This window comes from Miniopterus natalensis, chromosome 3 (genome assembly GCF_054644295.1).
Source record: "Miniopterus natalensis isolate mMinNat1 chromosome 3, mMinNat1.hap1, whole genome shotgun sequence".
Lineage (NCBI taxonomy): Eukaryota > Metazoa > Chordata > Mammalia > Chiroptera > Miniopteridae > Miniopterus > Miniopterus natalensis.
The window spans coordinates 92,312,264-92,337,826 of record NC_142083.1 but is presented as its reverse complement, the minus strand read 5'-3'; the positions used below and the strand labels follow the sequence as shown (position 1 = coordinate 92,337,826).

General features: G+C 41.2%; 1 protein-coding gene across 3 annotated transcripts in view; it reads right to left on the bottom strand.

Annotated features, from left to right (window-relative positions):
• CREBBP (CREB binding lysine acetyltransferase) overlaps window positions 1-25,563 on the bottom strand; it is a 133,414-nt gene that overhangs the window by 7,147 nt on the left and 100,704 nt on the right. For 2 of the 3 annotated variants that reach the window (XM_087815683.1, XM_016211350.2), the window contains 12 exons: window positions 21,922-22,040; window positions 20,167-20,406; window positions 19,683-19,771; window positions 14,216-14,326; window positions 12,659-12,715; window positions 9,689-9,766; window positions 9,304-9,371; window positions 5,770-5,920; window positions 5,242-5,388; window positions 4,434-4,547; window positions 2,937-3,102; window positions 2,395-2,562 (listed from right to left, as the gene is read on the bottom strand). In XM_087815683.1, coding sequence (XP_087671809.1) covers window positions 2,395-2,562; window positions 2,937-3,102; window positions 4,434-4,547; window positions 5,242-5,388; window positions 5,770-5,920; window positions 9,304-9,371; window positions 9,689-9,766; window positions 12,659-12,715; window positions 14,216-14,326; window positions 19,683-19,771; window positions 20,167-20,406; window positions 21,922-22,040 — 1,508 coding nt within the window. The remainder of the gene's footprint in view (window positions 1-2,394; window positions 2,563-2,936; window positions 3,103-4,433; window positions 4,548-5,241; window positions 5,389-5,769; window positions 5,921-9,303; window positions 9,372-9,688; window positions 9,767-12,658; window positions 12,716-14,215; window positions 14,327-19,682; window positions 19,772-20,166; window positions 20,407-21,921; window positions 22,041-25,563) is intronic. The other variant, XM_087815682.1, reaches the window with a different exon arrangement.

The following is a 25,563-nucleotide window of genomic DNA, read 5'->3' as shown; positions in this document are numbered from 1 at the left end:
GGAATTGAACCCGCAACCCAGGTGTGTGCCCTGACCGGGAATCGAACCTCAATTGCTTGGATTCTAGGTCGACACTCAACTGCTGAGCCATGCCTGGCTGGGCTAAAGCCTATATTTTAAAAGTTATAAAATAAACAGGTTCACTGTACAGTTTAGAAAATAAAGCCAAAAAATAAAAATAATTTTTTGCCACCAAAGCAACAGCAGCCATGCACATTTACTTTGTATTTTTCTTCACAAAGTCGGGGCTACACACACGAGTTGAGGTTGCATTCTGTTTCTTCTCCACTACGACAAGCATGTTCCCATTTCTCCCACTGAAGACCACTTTTAATGACAAAGCAGCATTCCATCACAGTGCTGTCCATAACTAAGCTAACCCTTAGTTATGTGAACTGGACACACAGAATGGAGGCTCCATCCCTCACCTCCTCCTCTCTCCACCACAAGCAAGTCCATGGTTAGCAATGACTGGCTCAGATGCCAGCCCTTGTCTATTTCTACCTCCCAGAAAGCATTACCCCCCACCCCAGCCAGAGGCAGGCATGTCGTCTTTGGACAGGACCCATGGTTGGGGCCTGTGTCACCACCCTCCCCACCAGTCCCTCTCTATGGGATCTCCATCATCAGGGAACAGGCTCTCCTCCCTCTGCTATAACCCTTCCATAGTCCTCTGTCACCCTGGATGTACATTCTGACTCAGGCCACCTCCCATCCAGAGGTGTCTGGCAGTGGCAGACACACAGAGGGACCTTGGGTTCACAGGTTGGCTCTGGTCTCCCACCAACCGGAACTCTGCATTTCTGCTAAAATCCAGCCCACCTTTCCTTTTTTCAGTAATGTTTAAAATGTTCAATTTTTATTTTTTGTTAATCCTCATTGGAGGATATTTTTTCCATTGATTTTTAGAGAGAGTAGGAGGGAGGGAAAGAGAAAGAGAAAAAGAGAGAGAGAGACATCGGTTGAGAGAAACACTGATTGACTGCCTCCCACACGTGCGCCAACTGGGGCTGGGGATCGAATCTGCAACCCAGGTACATGTCCTTGACCAGGAATTGAACTCATGACCCTTCGGTGCAAGGGCTGACGCTCTAACTACTGAGTGACCCTGGCCAGGGCCAGCCCACCCTTCTAAGGTCAGCTGAGTGCTAGACCTCCCAGTGAAGCACACCCTGCCTGGCACATAGCAGCCACTAAGCAAGTCACTCCAAACCCCTGGTTCTGAAAGCCAGCCCCACACATCCCCCAAAGCACACCTGTGAGGGCCCCAGGCTTGCACAGCTCTTCCTGGGTATTTATAGGCATCTCAACATTAACATGTCTGTAGCCAATTCTTGACTTCTTCCCCCAAATATGCTCTCCCCACTCCTCCTTCCTCAGGTAGAGGCAGCAACAGACACAGCAGGCAGCCTTGACCCAGGATTTTCCTCACATGCCACAGAACCACCCCAAATTCTGGGACTGCTGCTCTCAAGGTACACAGCATATTTCTCATAGCTACAAGCCAAACTGAAACAACCACGTCTTACTGGCCACCCCAAAGCATGGTACATTTGCTCACAACTCAGACACCGAAGTTTCTCCTCCTCCTGCTGGAAGCTCCTTCTCTCTGGGATCCTCCAGGTTCCTTCTTACCAGGTCAGTCTCTGCTCAGATGCCTCTGCCCCAGACAAGCTCTCTCCCTTTACCCTGCCCCGAAGCGCCCCAGCCCCCAATCCCTCCTCTTCCCTATGCTTCCTTTTCTCCACAGCTTCCACCACTATCTCATAAGTGTGTCTGCATGTTTTTTTCTTGTTTCTATGAGAACATACACCCCTTGAGGGCAGGGATGGTGTCTTTCTTAGTTCTCACTGCACTGCTCAGGCCCATGCTTACATACACCATAGACTTAGAAAACAGGGTGAGTGCACAAGTATGGTCACCACAGGAAGAGCTGCGGGTTGTATGTGTTTAGTTTGTAAAGTGTCCTTTTAAATCAATTGGTCCCTGACTGTGACGCTTTCATGATACATTGGTCTCTTGTCTCCATTTGTTCTGGGCTCCCTGGCAGGGCGCCCACCTCTCTCAACCTTCTGTGTCTTGGCCCTCTCCGCTCTGCCCAGAGATGCTGAAGCAAGCACCTCCCGTCCCCTTCTACTAGGTGATGTGTCTCCAGTGCCCACATCTCAGCTCACCCAGTGTGGGTTGTGTTCCCAGTCCCCAGACCTGTTGAATGTGGTGACAAGGGGAGATTATGTATGGAAATACTACCACACAAAAAAGGTAGGACACATCCTGTGAACTCAAACAGCACAAGTTCATTCTCCAATCTGCCAGACTTTGTCCTTCAGTGCACATCTGGGGCAGCACCAGGCTTTGTAGGGGGGCAGGGTGGAGGGGACATGGGGGCTTTACCTCTGTAGTCTCACTGGCCGCAGTGCTTTCCTCCTTCTTCCTCTCTTCTTCTTCTTGTTCCAGCTCCTTAATGCTCTCCTCCAACACGTTGGGCCAGAAGTCACCCTCAAAATAGGGCAGTTCCTTGGCACTGGTGAGCCTGTCTTCAGTTGCTTGTTTAAAAATGTCCTGAAGAGTGAACAAAGCACAGCAGTGAGACAAGGGGCCCAAGTGAAGCTCCAGAGGAGGGGGCAGAGCAGGGCCACGACACTGAAAAGGATCTCGGTGCAACATATTTCTGTGGTGAACAATGGGCAAGATCAGCCAATTTAAATAGGCAACCTGACAGCACTGCTTGCAGACTGCCGACTAAAAATCTTGATAGACTGCAGATGAGATGATTCTACACTTTTATTTCAGGCCTTTTTTTGGTTGTTGTTGCTTTGTAATCCTCATAAGTGAATACAATTCTAACATGTGAGTGTGAAAGGAAGATACATGAAGATATGTAAATTAGTGGTGACAAAGCCACCGCAGGCCCTCCTTCAGCAAGCACCAGGTACCTTGTAGTCATGGATGATCCGCTCTGCAAAAGCCTTGTCCAGCATCTTCTTGTACCACTCCTGCAGGCGCTTTGGTTTTGGGATTTTCTGATCAGGGGGGTGGCAATGGAAGATGTAGTCATCTCCTTCACTTGGAGGACAGGCCCAAATGTGTCCTGTCACATACCTGCAGGACACACACATAACTCAGATGAAAGTGCTGAGCAAAACTGTCCCTGCTTTTAAGGCGTAACAGTTGAGGAACAGGAACCAAAGCAAGGCTAGAAAGAACTATAAAGAAAAGAAAGCAAAGAAATAACCACAATGTTTGTGGCAGAATGGATAAGACGCTTAGAGAGGCTCCAAACCAGTGTGCCAGGAGTGGGGGAATGTGTGGGTAAGGCCAAAAATCTCTAGTGTGTGCAAATGCATGCCTGGAAGTCAGCCCTAAGATTCTTCCTTCTCAGGTTGTGCATGTCAGGCAGGGGCCTAGGCATAAGGGAACCTGTGAGCACAGGAGAAAGCATGGGAAGACAGAGACTCATTAGGTTTTATCAAATGGCTTCTACCCAGGGACACACTGAATTTCCTACCTCCTTTCTTCTGCACATAAGAAAGGCAGTTGGGTATTTCCCTCTAAGGGTTAAAGTTAAAATATCTCTTATTCATTCTGTTTAAGACACTTCAATCAAGTACCTTCAACTTTTTCAAATTTCGAAAAGGAATACGACAGATCTAGAACATGACAACAGAGATAGAAAAAGAAGTCAGATGCAAGAGACCGCATCTTGTAGGTTTCCATTCATACAGAACATCTAGAAAAGGCAAATTTATGGGGACAGAAAGTAGATTAGTGGTCACTGGGGGCAGGGGTGGAATAAGGATTAACAGCAAATGGGCACAGGGATCTTACTGGGGAATGACGATGTTTTGAGACTGATTAACAGTGATGGTTACACCACTCCATAAAGTTACTAAGCCAGTGAAGTGTACACCTGAAATAGGTGAGTTTTATAATATATAAAATATACTTCAATAAAAAAATTTTTTTAAATCTTCACCTGAGGATATTTTTTCCATTGCTTTTCGGGGGGGGGGGGGGGGCGGGAGATGATGACATTGATGTGACAGACACACATTCATTGGTTGCTTCCCGCATTTGCCCCAACTGGGGCCAGGGACAGAGCCTGTAACCGAGCAATCTAACTCAGTACCCTTCAGTCTGAGGGCTGACACACTAACCACTGAGCCAAACTGGCTAGGGCTAAATTTCTTTTAAAAAAGAGGCCAGAATGGAAAAATAGTGAAAAGAATGCATAAGCCAGAAAAAAATGCATGCACTGTGTTGCAAAGCCCCGAGAACATCTGGAAGAGCTCTGGAGGTTTTGGAATCCAGCTAAGGACATTAAAGTAAAAACAGATCAAACTTAAAGAAACACTCTCATTATTTCACAAAATATACAGTGAAAATTAAAAATGGAACTTTTATTAGTTCTGAATAATCTGAATGAAACTCACCCCAATTTCTTCACATATTCTAAATATCCAATAAGTATCTCATGGTAAACGGCTGTTCGAAGGCATCGGGGCCGGAAGAAATGAATACTGTCCAAATAAGATATGTACACACGCCTGGGGTTGGGGAGAAAAATTAATTGAAATTTCAGGGTAACCCCCAAACTTGAAAGCAAACACCATCCAAAAAAAAAAAAAAAAAAAGCTACAGATACAAATTTTGTCTTGACAGTATTTACACTGGCCACAAACAGGACATAAAAACAAAAGAAAAATCCCACTGGCAACTGCCGCTGCCAACCAATAAAATGGAATCCAATTTCATCACCAAACTGAGAAGCAAAGGTGTCACTCACCATGGAGAACCATGGAAAGATCAGGGCAAACTAAGAAAGGCCATTTTTCAATTCCCTCTCACCCAGATTCTAGAATGAACATGCAAGAACTCTTCATAGAGGTATTTCACTTTTTTAGGTGCATAAGAGAATGTCCAGGCTCATGGAATGGTTCCCCAGCCCATTCTCTGTGGCTCTACCTGCCCCAGGTAAGACAGGGACAACAGTAAGACAAGAACCAGTACCCACGAGTACTCAAAACACAAAACATGCTTGAAATAATCATAAAAAACCTTCACTTCCCACTGGCTCAGAGAAAACCTAAACTATCTAGTTTGGTTAATCGCGTGAATTATTAAAATTTTTTATTATTTAATTTAAACCCAGTTCTAAAGCACACAGGTTCTCTAAGACGCATAGAGCCTCCGCCTGTTGTAACACAGCATGACACCCCCTGAAAGGAGATAGAGGACTACCTTGTGTTTGGAGGGGGGCAATCAGAGCCATATTCTTGGACATGCATCCCAAAGAAGCACACATCCACTCCATCAATTTCCTCAAAAGCAAAGAGTGCTTTGGTTCGATACGGGAAAGATTCAGACATTTCCCCAGAGTCCACAAACCTGAAATAAAAGTCAGAATCTGATGTTTGCAAGTGTCATTGTTCATAAGGTGCTTTACAACCTAGATCTGCTGCTCTAAACCTCGCTCAGGGCAGAGGAGATAAAGGCCTGTCACTTTTGACTACCAGCCCAGAGTTCTTCCCACTGGTGTGAGCAGCTTGGAGCTGCAATCCCATTCTTTGTGACACTATTTCACTTGACTGGGAATTTTACCTTCTCTGATGAATTTGGGATAGAGAGAAGGGCTTGCTACACACTTGCTGAAAAGCCTTTAAATTATGCAAAAAGCCTTCCCAGAAAGTGGGGCTTTTGTTAACCAGGTGTGGTAAGCACTGGAAAACAGTGCTGTTTTAGAAAATGGCACAATGTCTGCACACAAACCGTGACTTCATCCCAGGTTTGACCTCCACAGTCTTGTCTGAGCTGGCCACCACTCGAACAAAGACCTCCCCGGCTTCAGGATGATTCTGTCGCCGCAAGAACTTGTTGACTCTGTCTTCTAAGTGGTTTCCCAATCGCGTGGTCTGCAGTCCTGTAAAGTTTAGAACGAGCAGGTGAGAGGGCTCTGGAAGGGCTATGGCGAAGGCAACTGAGGCTACAGAATCCACCCTTTTCCTTCAAGGTAGTTTGACATATTTTAAAAGAATTAACATTCTGCCCTGGCTGGGTGGCTCAGTTGGTTGGAGAGTTGTCCTGTACACCAAAAGTTTGTGGGTTCAATTCCCTGTCAGGGCACATACTTAGGTTGTGGGTTCAATGGCCAGTTGCGGTGTGTAGGGAAAGCAACCGATTGTTTCTCACACTGATCTCTCTCTCTCTCTCTCTCTCTCTCTCAAAATCAATAAAAACGTATCCTTGGGTGAGGCTTAAAAAAAAAAGAATTAAGGGACCTAGTCTGTCTTATGAGGTGAGGGTTTTGAGGGAAAGAGGTACTCTGGAAGCTCAGCACTCTACCTTGAAAATTGCCATCAAGTGCCCAGACATTTCCATATTTTTTGAATCATAAGGGGCAGAAGAGCCATGAAGGTGGACCTATATCTGAAAGAAGATGAGCTATGGGGTAAAGTGTGTGTGTGTGTGGGGGGGGGGGGATGATGCGCTGGCATGAGGAGAGCCATGCTGGGCCCACCAGCCTTCTCCCCCCCCCCCCGTGAGGTGGAGATCTGGCCCTGGGTGCTCTCAAGTGGCTGCTCAGAGTTACAGCTGTGCCCCAAGGCCAGAACTCTAATGGAAGCAGGGAGCCTACCACTGCTTTTCCTGGAGTAGGGCAGGGCTGGTGCACATGTGTTTCTTGACCTGCTCTCCTCCTCCTGCCCAGCTTTAAGGAGAGTCCTCAATGCAGAGTCAAGACAGAGTACACAGAACATTCCCTGGCCAACTAAGTTCTGTGAGTGTTTCTATCATGGCAGGAGCATGGACCCAGACTTGCTCTAGTTCCGTTCCTGGGTAGGCTCCTCTTCTCCTCCACAAGCCTCTCTCCGAGGGACCGCCCCAGGCATGGCCACTGTGACAATGGATATAGAGCAAGCTACCCAGAGGCAAAACATTAGTCATAGCATAAAAAACTCCTTGCACATGGGAAAAAAAGATTAGCAGCAAGAGCTGCACAAGGCTCACAATGATATTTATATATAATGGGATTTTAAAGTTTTCTTCTTTATATTGATTTAAAAAATACTTATGACATGAATGAGAAATGTTTTTAAAAAACTATTTGGGATTTTAGAAGATTTGTTACTGAGGACAAGAAATACATGGAAAATTTAAACTAACTTTCTAAGTTCCATTTTTCTGCAATAAACACACCAACGGTGGAGTTCTTTTGATGTATAAGTTATATCTCAAGAAAAATGATTTAAAAAGAAAAAAACCCACAATGGCAATGAGGTAAAAAATACACAGGAAAATAAAAACTTGAAAAGCTATAAAAATGAGGGGGAGTGGACTTGTGATCTATTTCACATGCTGATGAAGATGAACCCTGTACACAGCTGTGTGGTCACGCTCTGGACCCCTTACATTCCTCACGCGCCATGCTCTAAGACATCTATCCTGAGAAATGCAGCATTAGCCAGACCACAGACCATCTCACCTCATCTCGTCTCTGTGACACCCCTGAAGAAAAGTCTCACATTCTTCCCCATGTTCCCCCGTTCCCCTTCCATGATGCTGCTGAGTACATTTTGTTCCCTCATGAGGTTTCCAATCCAGAAGGGAGGACACAGCTAAGAGCCACCATAGTGAGGGAATTCTCCTTCCCTTGTGAAAATATGACCCACACACTATGATTTTCAAATAGCAAACCAAAGGACCTTTAAAATTAGGTCTTTACTTTTTTCTTCAAATCACCTGAATTATCTGCACTAAAAAACCATATATTTAAGCGAGACAATTTATGACAATAAGCACCAAGTTGAGCACTGTGAACATGTAAAGAGGGCTGGAGAGCTGCTCCCTCATGAGAAGACCACAGGTATTACACATAGGAAGGTGCAATGAAAACACGGAGAGCAGACAGCACAAACTCAAGAGATGCAAATACTGGAGATGCAATTTCTCCTTGGGGAAAACAGGGTGATTCTCATCCATGGGATGCACACATAGAGGTGTACTTCAGGTCTCCTGGTGTTTATGCAGCAGCAGGCCCTTCCCCCAGATTGGGGGAAGGGGAGCTTTTCTTTCTCTTTATGTGATCAAATCCTTCTCACTCTGCGTTCTTTTCTTTTTTAAGAAGGTTTTAAAAAAATAACCCAACACAGTAAAAATACTCTTACTGTGACTATGAGTGCATTTGCAGTTGTTTCCTTTTCCCCTTTAATCACCTGAAGCTGAGTTGTGTGGTCTAAGATTAGGGAGGTGGCTTTGGGTGGATGGTCAGTTGTGATTATCATTCACTGACTAGCAGCTGAAAGACATTTCCAATAGTCAGTGCAAATATGAATGAGGCAAACTTTCCTTTTTGATCTACAGAAACAAAGACTATTCAAATCACCTGTCCTGCTGGAAAAAGGTGAAAGCTTAAGGGAGTACTGGGCAGGTGCAGTTTAAGGCTCTGCTGTAGGCGGCTTTCCTACTCAGGTTTGCTATTAACTCAGCAAAAGGACAGCCTGGGAATGCCATGCTGTAGAAGATGGCCCCCAGTACTTGAGAACCAAGTGGACAAAGGTTACTTATTGTACACTTTTGAAAAGAATATCTATAAAAAAAATCAGGACTACCTATGAAAAGTTACTTTCAGTAGCAACAGACTGCTGTCACAAAGACACACGAGCAGCCACTCTAAATAAAGCAGTGACATTCCCAACAAGTCTTTGTGCAGACCAGGCTCCTACCAGTCCTGGGTGGACGGCAGCCTATTACAGAGAACCTGAGAGGGCCACTCGTAGGGATGTGCAAGCAGCTGCCCACACATGGCCAGGGCTGAGCATGTGGCTCAGACAGGAGGGGGAGGGGGAGGGGGAGGGGGAGGGGGAGGGAGAGGGAGAGAGGGAGAGAGGGAGAGAGGGAGAGAGGGAGAGAGGGAGAGAGGGAGAGAGGGAGAGAGGGAGAGAGAGAGAGAGAGAGTGTGTGTGTGTGTGTGTGTGTTGGGGGAGGTCTTATTTCTAAGCTACTTGAGAAGGATCTCCTGACAAATTCTGTCTTCAGAATTTACAAAGTTTACTATATATCTAAGCTTTCTAAACTTTCATCTAAAACATGGATTATAAATCTGACTCTGATATGATCAGGTCAAATGGTTCTCTTTAAGGGGAAGACAAGACAAATACAAAGTATTAGAAAACACACTCACAGATAAAAACATTGGACAAGTGAGCTCTGAAGCCATGTGTTAAGAGGAACCAAAGGAAAACTGGGGTAATTATACAAGTTTCTACAATGTATGGACCAGAAAACAGAAATCCTTCCACAACTTACTCTTAGCACTAAATTTGTTTTCTTTTCGAGTTCTGCCAGTTTTCTTCAAGCAGTTGTCACACACAAAACTGCAAAAACATAATGGGTGTGATGAGATTATATAAAACAGTATATGTTGCCAAACTAGTGGAATGCAGCATTAAAATACTTTGTTGGCAGTTTAAATTACATCATTATACAAAAGTGAAGAGGCAGACCGCTTTGATTCTACAATTCCTAAAGCAGGCAAACACTTAAGACTTAAAATTTAGGACCAACTGCCATCTATCTTAATTGCTGAATTCTTGCTGACAACAATGAATGAAATGCAGCAGCAGCAGGCACCCTCCCCTCCACTTTGTGCAAAACTGCTTTCCTTTTCCCAAGATCATAGGAAATTACTTACCCTGACGGCCAAATGATATCATAGTGTAAAACACAAATCTGATGCATCTTCCGGCCACACTCCTTGCAATCAACAAAACTAGAAGACAAAGAAAGCACACTGGAATGCATAGGGAACTAGAAAACAGAGTGGTCTGTAGGAGCATGTGTAGTGTTCACATCTTGTCCTCTTAATTACTTTGAGCATCTGGTATTAACGCACCTGCTGACTGATTCAGCTATATTTTAAAAATGCATCTGTAGGAAAGCTTTCTCCCCTTTTTTATACAAATGCCTCATTCCTCTCTTCTCTCACTCTCCTTTGCAACCAGGAATGAACTTTTACTTTTAAAAAGTGCTATGGGCCAGTATTTGACAGTACTACACATCTTGGAGACCAACACTTGCTCTAGGTAACTGCACATGCCTAAACTGACTTTAGTAACAGACAACAATACTTTCAGTGTTATAAACATTTATTCTTAGACCCAGGCACAGGAAGAGTCTGCGCTGAGTCAGTCACAAAGGTGGGAAGTCCCACCTTTGACTGATAAATGAAAGTCCTTATTCAAGTAAATACTGGAGAGCAAGGGGACACACTGAGCGATTTGCCCTCTGCTGCAGACTCCGCCCAAGCTCACCTGGAAATCTTAATCGCCAACATACTTGAAGGTCAAAACCTACTTTTCAGCCACTCCCTTAGCACCACAACTTACAGCTGGTGGAAGTCTTAAGCGGTAAGAAAGTACCACATTTCCCCCAAATTCTCTTGTGATCGGGCTCTTCCAATTAGCCTGGATGCTGAGCCCTTTTACCTGACACATGCACTCCCTATTGTCTATCAAGCCCCTGATCTTTCCACTGTCCTTGCTAAGCAAGGCTTCAACCACAAATCAAGCCTAACCCATCTTTTCTGTTCCTGCTCTGTTGGAAGAAAAAGACACACATGCAAAACTGTGCAAAACAGCAGCACCATTAACTGGCAACCCTATGCTGTGTTGCCTCCCTTGCCCTTCTATCTAGTGGCTGTTTTAAACCTTCACTCTCTCAAGTGCTCCATCACTGCCAACCAGCTCCTTCTCTGAAATTTCAGCAGCTGAGCTCATTCCCGGGTTAAGAATTTAAAAGGTCAGCAGGCAATAACTCCATTTCTGTGCCTGCTCCAAAGATACCCCATTCTCAACCGTTCCCTCCTATGTCAGGGAAGAGGAATGTAAAAAAATAGGATATATGTTCTAGATCCCATTCTGTCAATTTTCAATTTCAACTTCTCTCCCCTTCTAACTATATTAACCCATGGGCTGACTCCCCTTCCTTCATTTTTATTCATGCAGTTACCTAAGCCACCACCTAGACTGGCCGTTTCCTTACCCCACAGTGTGGTCTCTTTCACCAGAAGGCTGTTCAGGTCAGCCTTCTACCTCCTGCCTGAGTCTCCTAACTAGTTCCCCTGCAAGCAAAGTCTTTCTCTCTGGTGTATCCACCTCACTGATCCAGGGTGATCTTTCCATAACAGAAACCAATGACGTCCCTCCAAACCTCCTCAGCACCCCTAGGAGGAATCTACATGTCAAAGAGCAGCGTAAGGGGCCCTGCACCTAGTGCCTCTCCTCCACATCTCACAGGGCTCCAGCCACACCCCCTACCTACCAACCACTTGAGCTTACTGGTGGTGCTGTCGAACATCCTATATGTTCTTTCGCCCCTTTGTGTTTAGAATACTCTTCCCCTCCCCTAACACCTGATTCCAGAGGAGTGTCATCTTCTCTGGAACGCCACTATGTCCCGGGACAGGGCCCCTCACCTCTGGACCATCTTACTGCCTCCTGTCTGTGCTATGATCCATCTGTCTCTTGTACTGAAGGACAGAGCCCTCCATGTTGATTCACCTGTGTGCTGCCCACTGCTTAGCACTAAGTATGCCAATGTAATGTATTTCGAAGTTAAAAATGAATATAAATTGTAGTGAAACTGAAAAACTGCAGGAGAGGACATAATGTGAACAGGGAGCTGGAAAATCAGGACAAACAATCCACTGGTCATTAAAGATCTGGGGAGGTGCCTCCTCATGCACCAGGCACTTGGCTCAGGCTAGAGCTCTGGTAGTCAACGTGTACCCAGCCTGGGCACTGCTAGTGGGAGAGACTAAGTAAGCTTCCAACAGTAAAGTTAGGTTTCAAAATGAGGCCTGGATAGAAAGTCTTTATCTTCCATTGTAGCAATAGGCCTCCCTAAAGCTAGGGGTTGGAGCCAAAGGAGGGGAGGACCTGTTCCTCAGTTCTGGATGCACCACAGCCACACTTCCCAAACATCCAATGGTGCCAGAGCCTGCATTCACCAAGCAGTTCTGAAAGTGCATTCACCAGTGACAGAACTGAATGGGCCTCTCCACAAACTGGGGTGCTCTCAGGACTCAGATATGGGGGCCTGAAAGGGGTTGCCACACTGAAGGAGCTCTGAAGCCTCTTTAGGGGCCATCACAGAGCAAACTTTGCAAACACAGCATTCTCACTGAGCACTGGAGGAAAGTCAAATATTTGACAATCGCCTTTGACAATACACCATACCAAAGACAGTGGCAAGAACATACAACAGACTTCCCATTAGAAAGTGGTTTCTAAGAGGTTTTCTTTCTAAAATTTCCCTTTAAATGATACTAGCACTACTCCACCAAAAATTCCTACCTTTGGTTCTAAAGATTCACACTAAATGGCTTCTTAAAAACACCAATGACCAACTTATTGGGGAGATTCTAATAGAAAACATCCATCTAATCTTATCATCGTTAAAATTCAGTAACTCAAGAGCATGTTACAGAGACATACATATTTTGAGTTAAAGAAGAATCCACATCTGAAATAACTTCGCACAATAAAATTCTACTCAGGACAATGTATTTCCAATGTCTTCTCCCACAGCTCAATCATAAGAAGGAACTTCCTTGACCTGAAACTAAAATCTAAAAGTCAGAAAGAAATAGCTATATACTCACGGTTCAGGATCTAAGGTATCGTTTTTCTTCTTTTCAAACTGATCCTTTGAAATTGTCCTTGTTTAAAAAAAATAAAAAATGTTAATTAACTGAATTAATCTGTTGAGTATTAACTATAGTTTCTGGGATATTATTTTGCAATTAGTTCTTCAAACAAAAAATAATGGTCAGCTAAAATCTCAAGTAGATGCAATGATGGCATGGACATATAAAATTCAATTCTACGGAAAACACTACCATTTATTTTTCTCTTTCTCGGAACATTTCCTCCTATCATCAGAACTTATTAAAAGATTTAACTAAGACTAGTCAAAATATAATGGCAAAATTGTGTTGAAATTTAAACTGGTTGATTTTTAATCAAATCTATATGGTGAGTGGCTACTGAATTTAACTGGCTTTTTTTAAAAAGTGATTTTTCGAGAGAGAGGAAGGAAGGGAGGAAGGAAGGGAGGGAGGGAGGGAAGGGGGAAGAGGAAGAGAGAGAGAAACCGATGAGAAACATCAATCAGTTGCCTCCCATACAAACCCTGACCAGGAATCAAACCTGAAACCTTTTTGGTGTACCGGACAATGCTCCAACAAACTGAGCCACCTGGCCAGGGCGTAACCAATTCTTTTAATTAAAATATTCCCTCAACGACACAAGGTCAGATCTACTTGGGGATATTTTACTCTTAAAGGGGCTGAGTATTTGGTTTCTACTGTCTGTATGTCTCACAAGTGGCTATGGTTTGCTTTGTATTTGAATAAAGTAGCCTTGAGTTACAGAGTAAATGTCCTACACTGCTAGAAACTGCTTTATTGGGAAGCCCTGTTGCCTGTGCGGCGACATCACACTAGCAGACTCGCCAGTGTTGTAGAAATCATGGCAGAGTCTGGAGAAAAGAGAGAACCATAGAACACTGGTAGTCCTGGGCAGATATGGTGGCTGGCAAATTCTTAGGTATCTCAAGCATATAAATGAGCTGACCACAGAGGACAGGTATTGGGATGAAAAGGTGGACTCAGTGAAGGAATGAATGAGCCAACTCAGGCCCGTCCGCATTGGACCTAGTGAGCAAGAGTCAAGTCTCCGGCAAGGAAGGAGTCACATTCACACTCTGGGAGCTCATTATCTGTGTTCTAATAGCTTCATAACATAAAGGATGAAGGTAGGTACATGAGACTCATTTTCTACTCCTGTCAGTTCTAGGAATAGGGTTAATGGGTTTCTTAGGTATAACCGAAAATTTGTAATTTCCTAAAATGGAGGATGACAGCCACTAGGAAAAGCCAAGTGTTTTAAAAGAAGGATAAGAGCAAGGTCAAGAAAGACCAATGAACTGCATGGTGGGAGCTATAGCATCACAGCCTTGAATGGAGGAAAGAACATGGAAGTGGCACTGGTATTCAGCTAAAACAGCTCTATGTTAAAGTACGAATGTGAGCATAGTTAATATGAGAAAATACACTACACACACATCAAAACAGCAGTGGTGCTTCCCTTTTACTCATGGACAAGAGACAAAAACAATTAAGAATCACCCCCGAGAAAAATGACAGGATAGTACTTACGTCTGGGGTTGTGAAGGGTCGTCACCCAGGGTAACATTCTCCCCCTGGATCTCTGTGAAACACTTCTCACAAAAATGATACCTGTCAGCAAGAAGGCCATACTTGGGTGAACTGGTCCATCATAACACACAGCCACCCAAGCAACGAAGCCACCAATCAGAGCAGGGCAGATCACCACGACGAAGGGGGGGCGTTGTTGGTTGATTGATGGGTCAGTGAGAACAATGAGAGGAACAGGGGCAGGTAGGGAAGGGCAGGATTAGAGAACAGGGAAGGGAACAAATAGCACAGACATAGAGGTAAGACGCAAACACCAAGACAACACAGAGCAGAAAGCCAAGGCAAAGCATTGATTAGCATTCGGTCTCATTGCACACATCACAGGCCATCATCACTAACAACGACTGGGCTCAGTTCAGCTCCAAGATGCAAATGTTTGCAAGGAGTTGTTAATACTAGAACTGTAAGGAGCTTCAAGTTTAGAAGTTTGAATTTTGTTATTACTTAGAAAAAAAAAATCAAATATAATTTCAGGGTTTGAGATGGAAAAAATTTACTTTGAACGAAACAGTCTAACAAAAGGCCTTAAAAAATCAATTTAAACTGAAAAAGCGTGTATTTCAAAATGGCAAATTTATGCTTGACAGCAATTCAGAGATTTTGTTTCTGGTATTTAAGCCAGAACTTTAAAGGTATAAAATGTTCAGCACCCAAAACTGGTTTTAATTTTTTTTCCTTTTTTTCTCATGTTAATCACTTAATTGGGTTACAATACAAATGAAACCAAATCCATATTCTAGACAAACATTTAACAGAAATGCAATCGGGGTCAAAGACTTTCCAGCCATTTATCAATAAGAATATACAGAGGAAAAAAACTGATATATTGTATAAACAATACAATATATGTAAATCCACAAACAATGTTAAAGACTTTTAAAATTCAATTCTAAGCTTTGATTTAAACTTTTTGGTACTGGGACCAATCATTCATCAATCTGAGATACTCTGATTGACTGCTCTGACTTGGTGACAATCCAAGTTAAGCAAATTTAGAGTTAATCTTTAAAGCACAATCTGCATTTGAGAAATTATCCATAACCCCAATTTCTTGTAAGATAATCCAGAGCCTCAGCTCAAGCTATCCAATAAGAACAATTAAAATAGGAACTATTAAATGTTTGGAAAGGACACAAATGAGAAATCAACAAAAATGCAAGCTGATGCTGCATAAAACAAGATGGGCACACAATACTGTAAAAATAAACAAACTGAATGGAGGTGACTTATACAAGCAAAAAGAATGAGTATAAGGTAGTGACGGCAGCACAATAAAATGCGGTTTTAGTGCTCAAAGCTATGTCTACAAGATGCCAAGAGGATTAGTGTTAAAGACACTATGACGAGACTTGGCGTGCCACACTGAACCAAGAGTACAGAAGGAGATGCGGCAGCTTGTAGCTTCACTCACGCACGCATGTGCGCACACAGACACACGCGCACACACACACAGCTACAAACGACTGAGAGTCAGGCACCACCTGTCCATTTTGTCTTTATTACTAAAATAGGTCCTCCACAAGTTCTAGCTCTGATCTTAATTAAACACATTGAGCATTTTGTCTGCTATGTTTCACTGGCTAAATGCATATAGTAAATTAAAGGCATAAAACTTTAGAGCATGCACACACCCAAGATTATACAATTTTTCAGTTTGTTGATGAGGAACATGACAGATTCCTTGTGGATAACAACTGGATTAATGAAAGTTTCTTGTTGGGACCTGTTTATTTAGGACGAAGTCATTCAATGAATTCTACCAAGATTAAAAACTCTGACCAGAAACAAACAGATTAACACTTCTGCTTTAAAATATATACAGGGGTGGGCAAAAGTAGGTTTAGAGTTGTGAGTCCACAAAACACGTTTATTCTTGTATTATGTATTTACTAATTATTGTATTATTGTTATTTCGTATCCTTACTTATGATTTATCTTTTAGGTAATGATGGCTGGTAATTTAACTTACTTTCGTCCACCTCTGTATATTATTTTTTTTCCTGAAGGAACTATAGAAATATTCTGGCTATTCACTACTTTGTAAATATTCCCATGGAGCCTTAAAATCATGTAGTGAAAGAATTTTCATGTGCAGGAGGACATGATCATCACTTGGCAAGAAAGAATGAAAGTACAGAAACTATAAATCAATTCAGTGACAACCAGAACAATAGGCAAAAAAAATATCCCCTCCATGAAAAATATTTCCTTTTGAAAATAAAACTAGGAATTGAGTGTTCCAATTCATTTTACAATTAAACACACAGCCACTGTGGACTAGCCAGAAAAGTACCTTTGAACACATTTTGAAATGTAATTGCTGCAATAATTACATGTGAGCCTAAATGGTTTTAAAATCCTGGACAAATTCTTAGATTTTGTTCAAGCAGGACATCAAGTAGAGCAACATCCAGGAAACAAGAATAAAAAATCCACTATTTTCCAATGGGGGGGACTGGCCTGGGACAAATCACTGATAGCTGAGTGGCTGCCCATGAAGTGGCTGCAGAAACCTGTATGCTCTGTATGTAACTAACTCCCATCTCTGAAAAACCTCAGGATCGGTAACTGGGAGAAACAGAATTAACGAACACTAGTGCCTGTCCCAAAGCAATGCCAGAGACATTAGAGAATCGAAACTGTTAAGGTTTTAGAGGGGAGGGGGAGGGGGCCCAGGGACTAACTTTAATATCCTTCTGAGAAATGACCACAGCACACAGAAGGGAGCATGGTCACCCATGTAGTCAAACTGGATGCAACGACCCTGGCAATCAGTGGGTGACAATGTTAACGCTAGACTGCCCATATCTTACTACCTAATGCAAACTTTATTCACACTGGAAATACGAAACGATTCAGAAATTCACTTTTCACTGTAAGAGCCTAGTTGACATTCTGCCTTGTGTGAAGGAAGTGGTTTGATGAACATGGAATTATAAAGGAGAAATACTTCACATAATCTGATGGTGATGTACATCTGGGTAACTAAAATCAGCACAATGTAACTGCAGTTTAACTGTAAGGATAATTTAATGTATGGAGTAAATTTTCAAATGCAGATTGTTTTAAGTACCATATCATATATACAAATAACTGGGATATTTATAGATAATATATATCTTACTTATAGAAAATAACTGGAAAATCTATAGAACAGTTTTCCCAATATGAGTTTCTTTCAAATTTTTAAAGTATGGAAACAAGTGAAAATGTAACCATACTCTAGTTTATATATTAGTTTCACTTGTTTAAATGGTCTCTGGGATTTTCTACTGTTTTAGTTTCCAAACAGTTTAGGACTATAAGTGCCAAAACAATGATTCATAAGAACAGCACAGTGTTCATAAATAGTCAAAGTTGAGAATAAAAATGTAAGCAGTTAAAATGTCCAATACAGAATTAGGCCACTGCTTTCTTAGAATTACATGTTAATCTCTTCATGTTCAGTATTCTAGAAATCACATTTTAGGAGATTAAGCTGAGAAGGAGTATGCCTAACTTATAGAATAACTCTTTATTTGTTTCTACTCTTAAGAAAAATACTTTTAAAAATTACTTTGGCCAGTGATAATGAAGCTCTATATAGAAATAAAATTGGACATTTCAGAACTTTCAAAACAATCCTGTTTGCACTCCATCAATAACTTCCTCCAAGGGGTAAGTAGTGTACCCTGATGCTATCAAATTATTGAACTTAATCGCTCTCAGCTTAAATATGGCCAAAATCTGTGCAAATTAGCAAAGGCAGGGCCCCAAAGGACTCAGGCACAATGAAACCAACAATGAAAAGGCCCCGAAACTTCAGAGATGATGGCAAGCAATCTGCTGCTTGCACTTACTTCCATACCCAAACTGGGCACCTAGTAGCAGGGGTGTTTTTCAGGGTATAATTTTAATCTATTCTCTTAAAATTTCATAACTTTATTTTGCTTGGCACATAACAGTTCCCAAGTGAATTCCTATTCATTATTTCATTAAAGACTGACAACTAAGACCACCAGGGAAGGTGTTACTGTGCCCATAACACAAACAAGAAGATTAAGCTTGATACATTACGGGATGTACTAAAGGTTATGAAGCTAAAACTATAAATGTATGGATGAGAACTTCCAGAACACTTGTCACTATGGGAGAGATTCCATTACAAAGGGGCTCTGGTATCATTTCAAACTTTGTCTTAAAACGCTTCTATTGATTGAAGGGCAAGCTAAGACAGAAATTAAATTCCAAAGAGCCAGGCAAGGCTTAGAAACCTTTTCCTAAAACATTTTTAGGTCAAGAGTTTTTTTAAAGTAGAATTTTGATGAAACTTATTAATAATATTGAATATGGTTATATATTTTTTAAAAATTAAAATAATTAAAAAACATAATTGGACGAAAAATGATTTCAAAATTCCAAATTATTCAAGCCTGTGCATGTACCCCTAAATAAATAATAAAAAGCCCTCTACTTATCTTCTTCAAAATATTGAAACATAATTACCCTAATGTTGACATTTAATATTTGAACCTAAAGAAGAGTAGGTTCATGAAGCTTCTTTGTGGTCACATAAAGAATCTAGTTGCTGATTCATAAAACAGAGGCAATGTAACTAAATTTGACCAAGATTTACAACTTGTGCTTATAATCCTTCATGCTATGGCAACATGTGGCCACTTAAAACAATAGATGCAAATAGCTTCATTTTCAAAATAATCCCCAAATATGAAGGCCATCTTTGTGTGGAGAATCAACAACAAAAAATATTTTCATTCTGCCTCTACTTAAGGTAGGAGATATATTCTTTATAAGCCATCAACATTTGAAGAGAATGGCAAATATTTCTCAAGCATACTTACTACTTGAAAACTCTGAAATGGCCATCTTATAGAAGGGAAGTTTTTCTTGACTCAATAAAAACACTGAATCTCATTCTGTATTGTGCTACTAATTAAAAACAAAAAGTCTATGGGTTTTTTTTTGTTAACAAATTAGCATTAACGCAGGTCTTTTCATCAGACTGTCCAGGTCAAATTACTAGGCAAATATTTACAGGGGAATACTAAATACAATGTTTCAACTCTGATAATATCTTGAAAAAGGCAGGTCAATCTTTATTAGAGTTACGCTCAACTCCAGATTCTTTCTTATACGGTTACCTTTTAGAATCTAGACCATGGCTTAAGAAAAAAATGTACCTGATTTAGGTAGTAAAGCAAGCAGTTGTGAACTTAAATTTTTATACTGTAAAAGCATTCCTTAAAATGAAGAGACAGTGAACCTATGAGTGACCAAGAAACGCTGAAATTGTGGCCCCATTCATTGGAACTTCAGGAAAGAAATAATGTACCTGGGCTATAAGCAGACAAACATCCCTTGCCCTAAGACCTTTGTCCTGTAATTCAGGGAGCTGCTCAATGCTTACCTATTCTGATAGCTGTAGTAGGCTGCATCACGAGGAATTGTACACAGCTGCTTCCCATAGCAGCACAAAGTCTGTGGGGAAAACTCATACTGCAAAAACAAAGGAGAAAATACTAAAAGTATATTCTATTTATTGTCGTGTAATGGTTTAGTGTGGAGGATTAGATTCAGCTAATTACTTCTGTTAGTACACTGGATAGTTTTCTAACAATTTTCACAGCTATTACACATTTTTTGATACAGTACAAAAGAATTAGTGTCTAAGAGATTGAATGCACACAAGGGCAGTCAGAAATGCTTAACCCAAGGCCTTCCCCCAAAAGCACCTCTAACTTTGATCATCCATTATGATCGCTTCAAGCAATTGTTTTACTTCATCTGGGTACTTCCCAGCACACATGTGGCCAAAATGTTGAGTCTATCATATCATCATACTGCTGGACTAACCAGGGAAGTTCATTGTCCAGAACAAGTTTAAACTGTACCTTGCGTCCACAGCAATATCCAAGGGACTGCATAACAGGGTCAATTTCTTGTTCAAACACCTCTGCCAGTTTACTGCAAAACTTATAGACCCGGGACGTCTTGCGATTATACAGCCAGGCGTTGTTGAACATCAGCCAGACATCATCCACGTACTGCCAGGGTTCTTGGTACTGCCCTGTGTCCAACTTTCGCTTGATGGTGGAAAGGTCCATGGGGTTCTTCACAATGTCAAAGTAATCCTTAAAAACAAAATGGTCTCAATCTAGTGGATACCCCAAATTCCAAATGCCAGCCTTATCTTAAAATAAAATAGAAAATGCCAGAACTTGTTTCCAACAGTAAGAAATGAGAATTGAAAACAAAATAAACTCTGATTTTCCTCTGATTTTACTATCTAAAATTATAATTAACATTTTCAAATGTGATCAAATTTCATCAAAGGCAAAGTTAAAGAAAAAACACACATTAAAACTGTTTAATAAAAGATGCTGTTTAGCCCTGGCCAGCTGGCTCAGTTGATTGGAGTGTCACCCCATACACCAGAAGGCTGCGGTCAGGGCACATACCTAGGTTGCAGGTTCGATCCACTGTAAGGGCACATACAGAAGGCAACCAATAGATGTTTCTCTCACATCGATGTTTCTCTCTCCATAACAGTCAATAAAAACATGTCCTCAGGTGAGGATTAAAAGAAAAAGAAAAAAATGTGCTGTTTAATATAAGATTTTAAAAATAAGAACTTTTGCCACGGGCATAGCTGAGTGGTGGAGCGTCAATCTATGAAGCAGGAGATCACAGTTCAATTCCTGGTCATGGCATATGCCCGGGTTGTGGGCCTGATCCCCAATAGAGGGTGTGCGGGAGGCAGCCAATTGACTCACTCTCATCATTGATGTTTCTATCTCTCTCCCCCTTTCTGTAAAAAAAAAAAAAAAAAATTCATGCACTGAAATTACAATGGTAAGTAAATTTATCAGACAGTGTGTTTTTCTAGAGATTCACTCTTGGTCCTACCAAGCAAAATGAAATTCCAAGATAAACACAAATACAAAAACAATAACACTGCTTAATACAATCTGTTGGGTCACCATGGCCTTTGCAAAACTACCAAGGGATATCAAATTGAAAGGCCCATGTGTTTTCTGTTTGCTTGTTAATCCTCACCTGAGGATATTTTTTCCATTGATTTTTTAGAGAGAGTGGAAGGGAGGAGAGAGAAACATCGATGTGAGAGAGGCACATCAACTGACTGCCTTTTGCACAAGCCCTAACCAGGGCCAGGGATCAAGCCTGCAACCAAGGTACGTGCCCTTGACAGGAATTGAATCCACAACACTTGAGTCCACAGGCAAACTCTAACCACTGAGCAAACCGGCTAGGGCAAGAGGCCCATGTGTTTTATAATTAATGTTCACCAATTACTTAAATTCATTTTTTAGACAGTCTTACATAAAACCCCAAATATAAAGTGAGTCTCCAGAGCTGTATACCGGAACAAGTGGGTAGTGCACCCAGGGCACACTCCCTCTCACTCACCCTAACCCCTGCATGGACCCTGTGGCTTCATAAACAGGTGGGAAACACACATTTTAATAAGACCAAGGTATATCACTGTTTTGGCAGCGAACTTTTTTTATAGTTGGAGAAAACCCTTCAAAACAAGGTTGTTATTTTGCCCAATTTTAAGAAATAGAACATGGATACTCATCAGTTACACAGGTAAAGTTATATATATATTTACTATATGAACTTACTGGAATTCCTAGGAGCTGGGGATCTACAGGCTGGCGAAAAGGTAAGGACTCTGGATCCTGTCGATAGAGTGCTTCTAGGGTTGGCATAAGAGCTTGGCGCAATTCCTCCGGCTTAAAGACTGCAGTTGGAAAACATGAGGAAACAACAATATTTATATAGACCCCTCCATCGTGACACTTCAAATGAAAGCCTGGGCCATTTCTGAGAGGGGCTGAATCATCTCCCTCCCAGCCTTGAAGCTTCCTAGGGATCTCATTTAGCGGAGTCCATGGACAATCTAAAGCTACAAATCCAGGATTTCCAAAAACATAGTAATATTGGGATTTCTAAAAACTGCATACATGTCATGAGGCCAAATACCACACTAAGTTTGCTTCTTCAGTGAGAGACATTCCAACATTAAAACTGTTTTGGAACAGAAAATAAAGCTCACTCCCAAATCTGCTTCATTGATCAAATGGTGGTAATAAAGTCCTTTCATCGGAAGGGACCTTTCTTCCTCTAATGAAACTTTCCTGTTTTTGGCTAAAGTAAATTCAAACCACCTGAGACAAATGGTTTTATACTACAACCTCACAAATGTGCACAGTAACAGAGCTATAAAAACAAGTATTTTCCCCAAAAGTTCTATATTGTTCCCTTCCACATTTACCAATGCCCATTTCTCCAACCTCTCAGCCATTCCATTTCCTACTACATTTTCTGTTGTCACCAATCCAAGGATAAAAAGTGGCTGCCAAATACATTCAAGACGGTACATTCATATGAAACCCAAATGAGTTCTAATGACATGGGAAAATGTGCACAATAACCTCTGAAGGCAGTGAGTGTGTTTCGACCCCACCTTGCTCACACATATCCTGTGCATAGAAAACTGACCAATAAGAGGCAAATACGGTAGAGGAGTTCTGATGACTTGGGTTGTAAGTGATACCAGATTTCCTCTTTATGTTTTTTGTATTTTGAAAAGACTTTCTATAACAGATATGTGGTAAGCTATAATTTAAAATTCTGATTAAAATACCATAAACACTTAAAGTTCTAGTTGGAAAGTGGCATGCATCGAGTATGCTGAGAGATAAAAACCATAGCCCTGAGAAGTTTCCTGAAGTCTACGGCCAGGGATTGCCCATGTGTCCTGAACGACCTCCTGTGGAAAAGGAACACCTGGCTGCTTTAGACCTGGGACAGCTGCTGGAAATCAGCAAGTATATGGATTATCCTAGCGCAGCGCTCCCCAGTGGACATTCCTATTGGAAACACGTGCATCCTGCTCTCAGCTAACTCCTTTTCTTCTGTTTTTATAGAGATGAAGTATCACTTGGTTTTCTTTGAGTAACTCTTTCTAAGAAAACAATTCTTAAGTTAACCAATAGTTTTTTCATTCTTCTAAACTAGAGGTCAGCAAACTCTGACCCAAAGGCCAAATCTGGCCTGTTGCCAGCTTCTGTAAGCCCATGAGCTAAGAATAATTTTTGTTTTTAATGGTTGGGGGAAAAAAGAAAATAACATACTTCCTGATAAGTGAAAATTATACAACATCAAATTTTAATCTCCAAAAATAAAAACTTGTTGGAACACAACTGTGCTCATTTGCTGAGATATTGTCTGTGGCACTTTTCACCCTACAACGCAGTTGACAGTTGCAACCGAGACTTTATGACACACAAAGCCCAAAATATTTACTGCCTGGCTCTTTACAGTAAAAGTTTGCTGACCCTGCTCCAGACCTCATCATCTCCTTAAAGGTATCAAAATGACATGGTCTCATATATGGCTGATTTTGGTAGATCATTCATTCCTTTATCACACATTTGTTTAACACTTATGCAGAGGAAAATGTATTTTCAGATTCCTGTCTTTACCACACTGATGTAATAAGACTCCACATGAGTGAAAGTAGAAGTCAGAGTTGTATTCAAAATAAGTTCTCTATTACTGATGAGTATGGTGTGCTTTCTCCATACAATCAGCATGGTGCATCACATCAGCAATCCTAGAAGCATGATCCATGGATACCATGGAGAGCCCCATGCTAATACGGTAGCCGCTAGACGTATGTGGCTATTTAAAGCTAAATGAGTATTAAATAAAATTTAAAATTTACTTCGTTGCACTTGCCACATTTTAAGTACTCAGGAGCTGCAGGTGGCTGGTGAACACCACAATGGAGAACACAGAAAGTTCCAGTACTGTTCCAAGGCCCTTTCTAGGGGTCTGTGAAATCAAATTTACTTCCATAATATAAAACAACTTCCATAACAACACTTGCTTTTGTGCTGTGTTAACCTTCGCACAGATGGGGCACAAGGAGGGGGAAGTAAAATTTCTAGCACAGAAGCAGCCTCACCAAACCTGACTGAGCAGTCACTGTGATCTTCGCTGCTACTGTGCACACACGCACAGGAAAATGCCGGCTGCACTTAAGAATATTCTTGATGAAGTAAAAAGTATTACTTTTGTTAAACCTCAACCCTTGGCTACACATCTTTTATGCTGTATGACAAAATGGGAAGTTGGCGTAAGGCACTTCTGCTGCATGCAATGCTTGTCTTAGAGAAAGCACTTGTGCGAGTGTTAAGAGCTAAAGTCACTGCCTTTTTTTTTTTTTTTTTTTTAATGAAACACACAAAACTGGAAAGAATGACCGATAGACAAGATATAGTTATTCAGATATGGGTATGTGGCAGATATTTTCTCAAAAATGAACAAAGTGGAAGTTACTTCAAGGACAAATGACAGTATCTGTTACCAAAGATAAAAAATCTGGACTTTCATCAAAAATCAGAATTTTCAAAAACTTGTATCTACCACATGAGCTTGACATCCTCTCAAACTTTATAAAACTATTTTGAAGAGATTCATAGTGATGTTAATGAACGTGATTTAAAAAATTTTTGTATAGTCAAGTATGCCAACATTTGGAAGATCTGCATAATTCAGTGAACCAAATTTCCAGATGACCAAAGGATCAATTCAAATTAGAAAACAGACAAATGGATTCTAATGCCAGAATATGAAAAATTCAGGGCTAAGGATTCATATTTCACACTGCAATTAATCTTTAAGAAACTTTTACTTGTTGAGTTTTGGCGTAGTATCAAAAAAGAAAATCACAATTATTTGAAAAGGCTTTTTTTCTTCCCTTTACCAACTACCTATCTGGAGTGGCACTGGATTTACTTCATGTACTTTAACCAAACAACACAACAGAGTACAAGCAGGGGCAGATACGAGAATCCAGCTGTGTTCATTCATCTCTTTGAGCCACAAAATTATAAAAAACAATGTTATATACCCACTAATTACTAATTGTTTTGGAAAAGTTATTTTTCATAAAATGTGTTCTTTATGGGTGTTACGTAATAGACTTTATTATTTTTTAAATATATCTTTATTGATTTCAGAGAGAGCAAAGAAGAGGGAGAGAGACAGAAACATCAATGATAAGAGAGTCATTGATTGAGCCCACAACCTAGGCATGTGCCCTGACCAGGAATCGAACCCCGATCGCCTGGATCCCAGGTCAACGCTCAACAGCTGAGTCACGCCTGGCCGGGCTAGACTTTATTTTTAAATGAACTAAATATTAAAAAAATTCCTAATTGAGCCAATAGTGTTAATTTCTAACAGAGTAGATA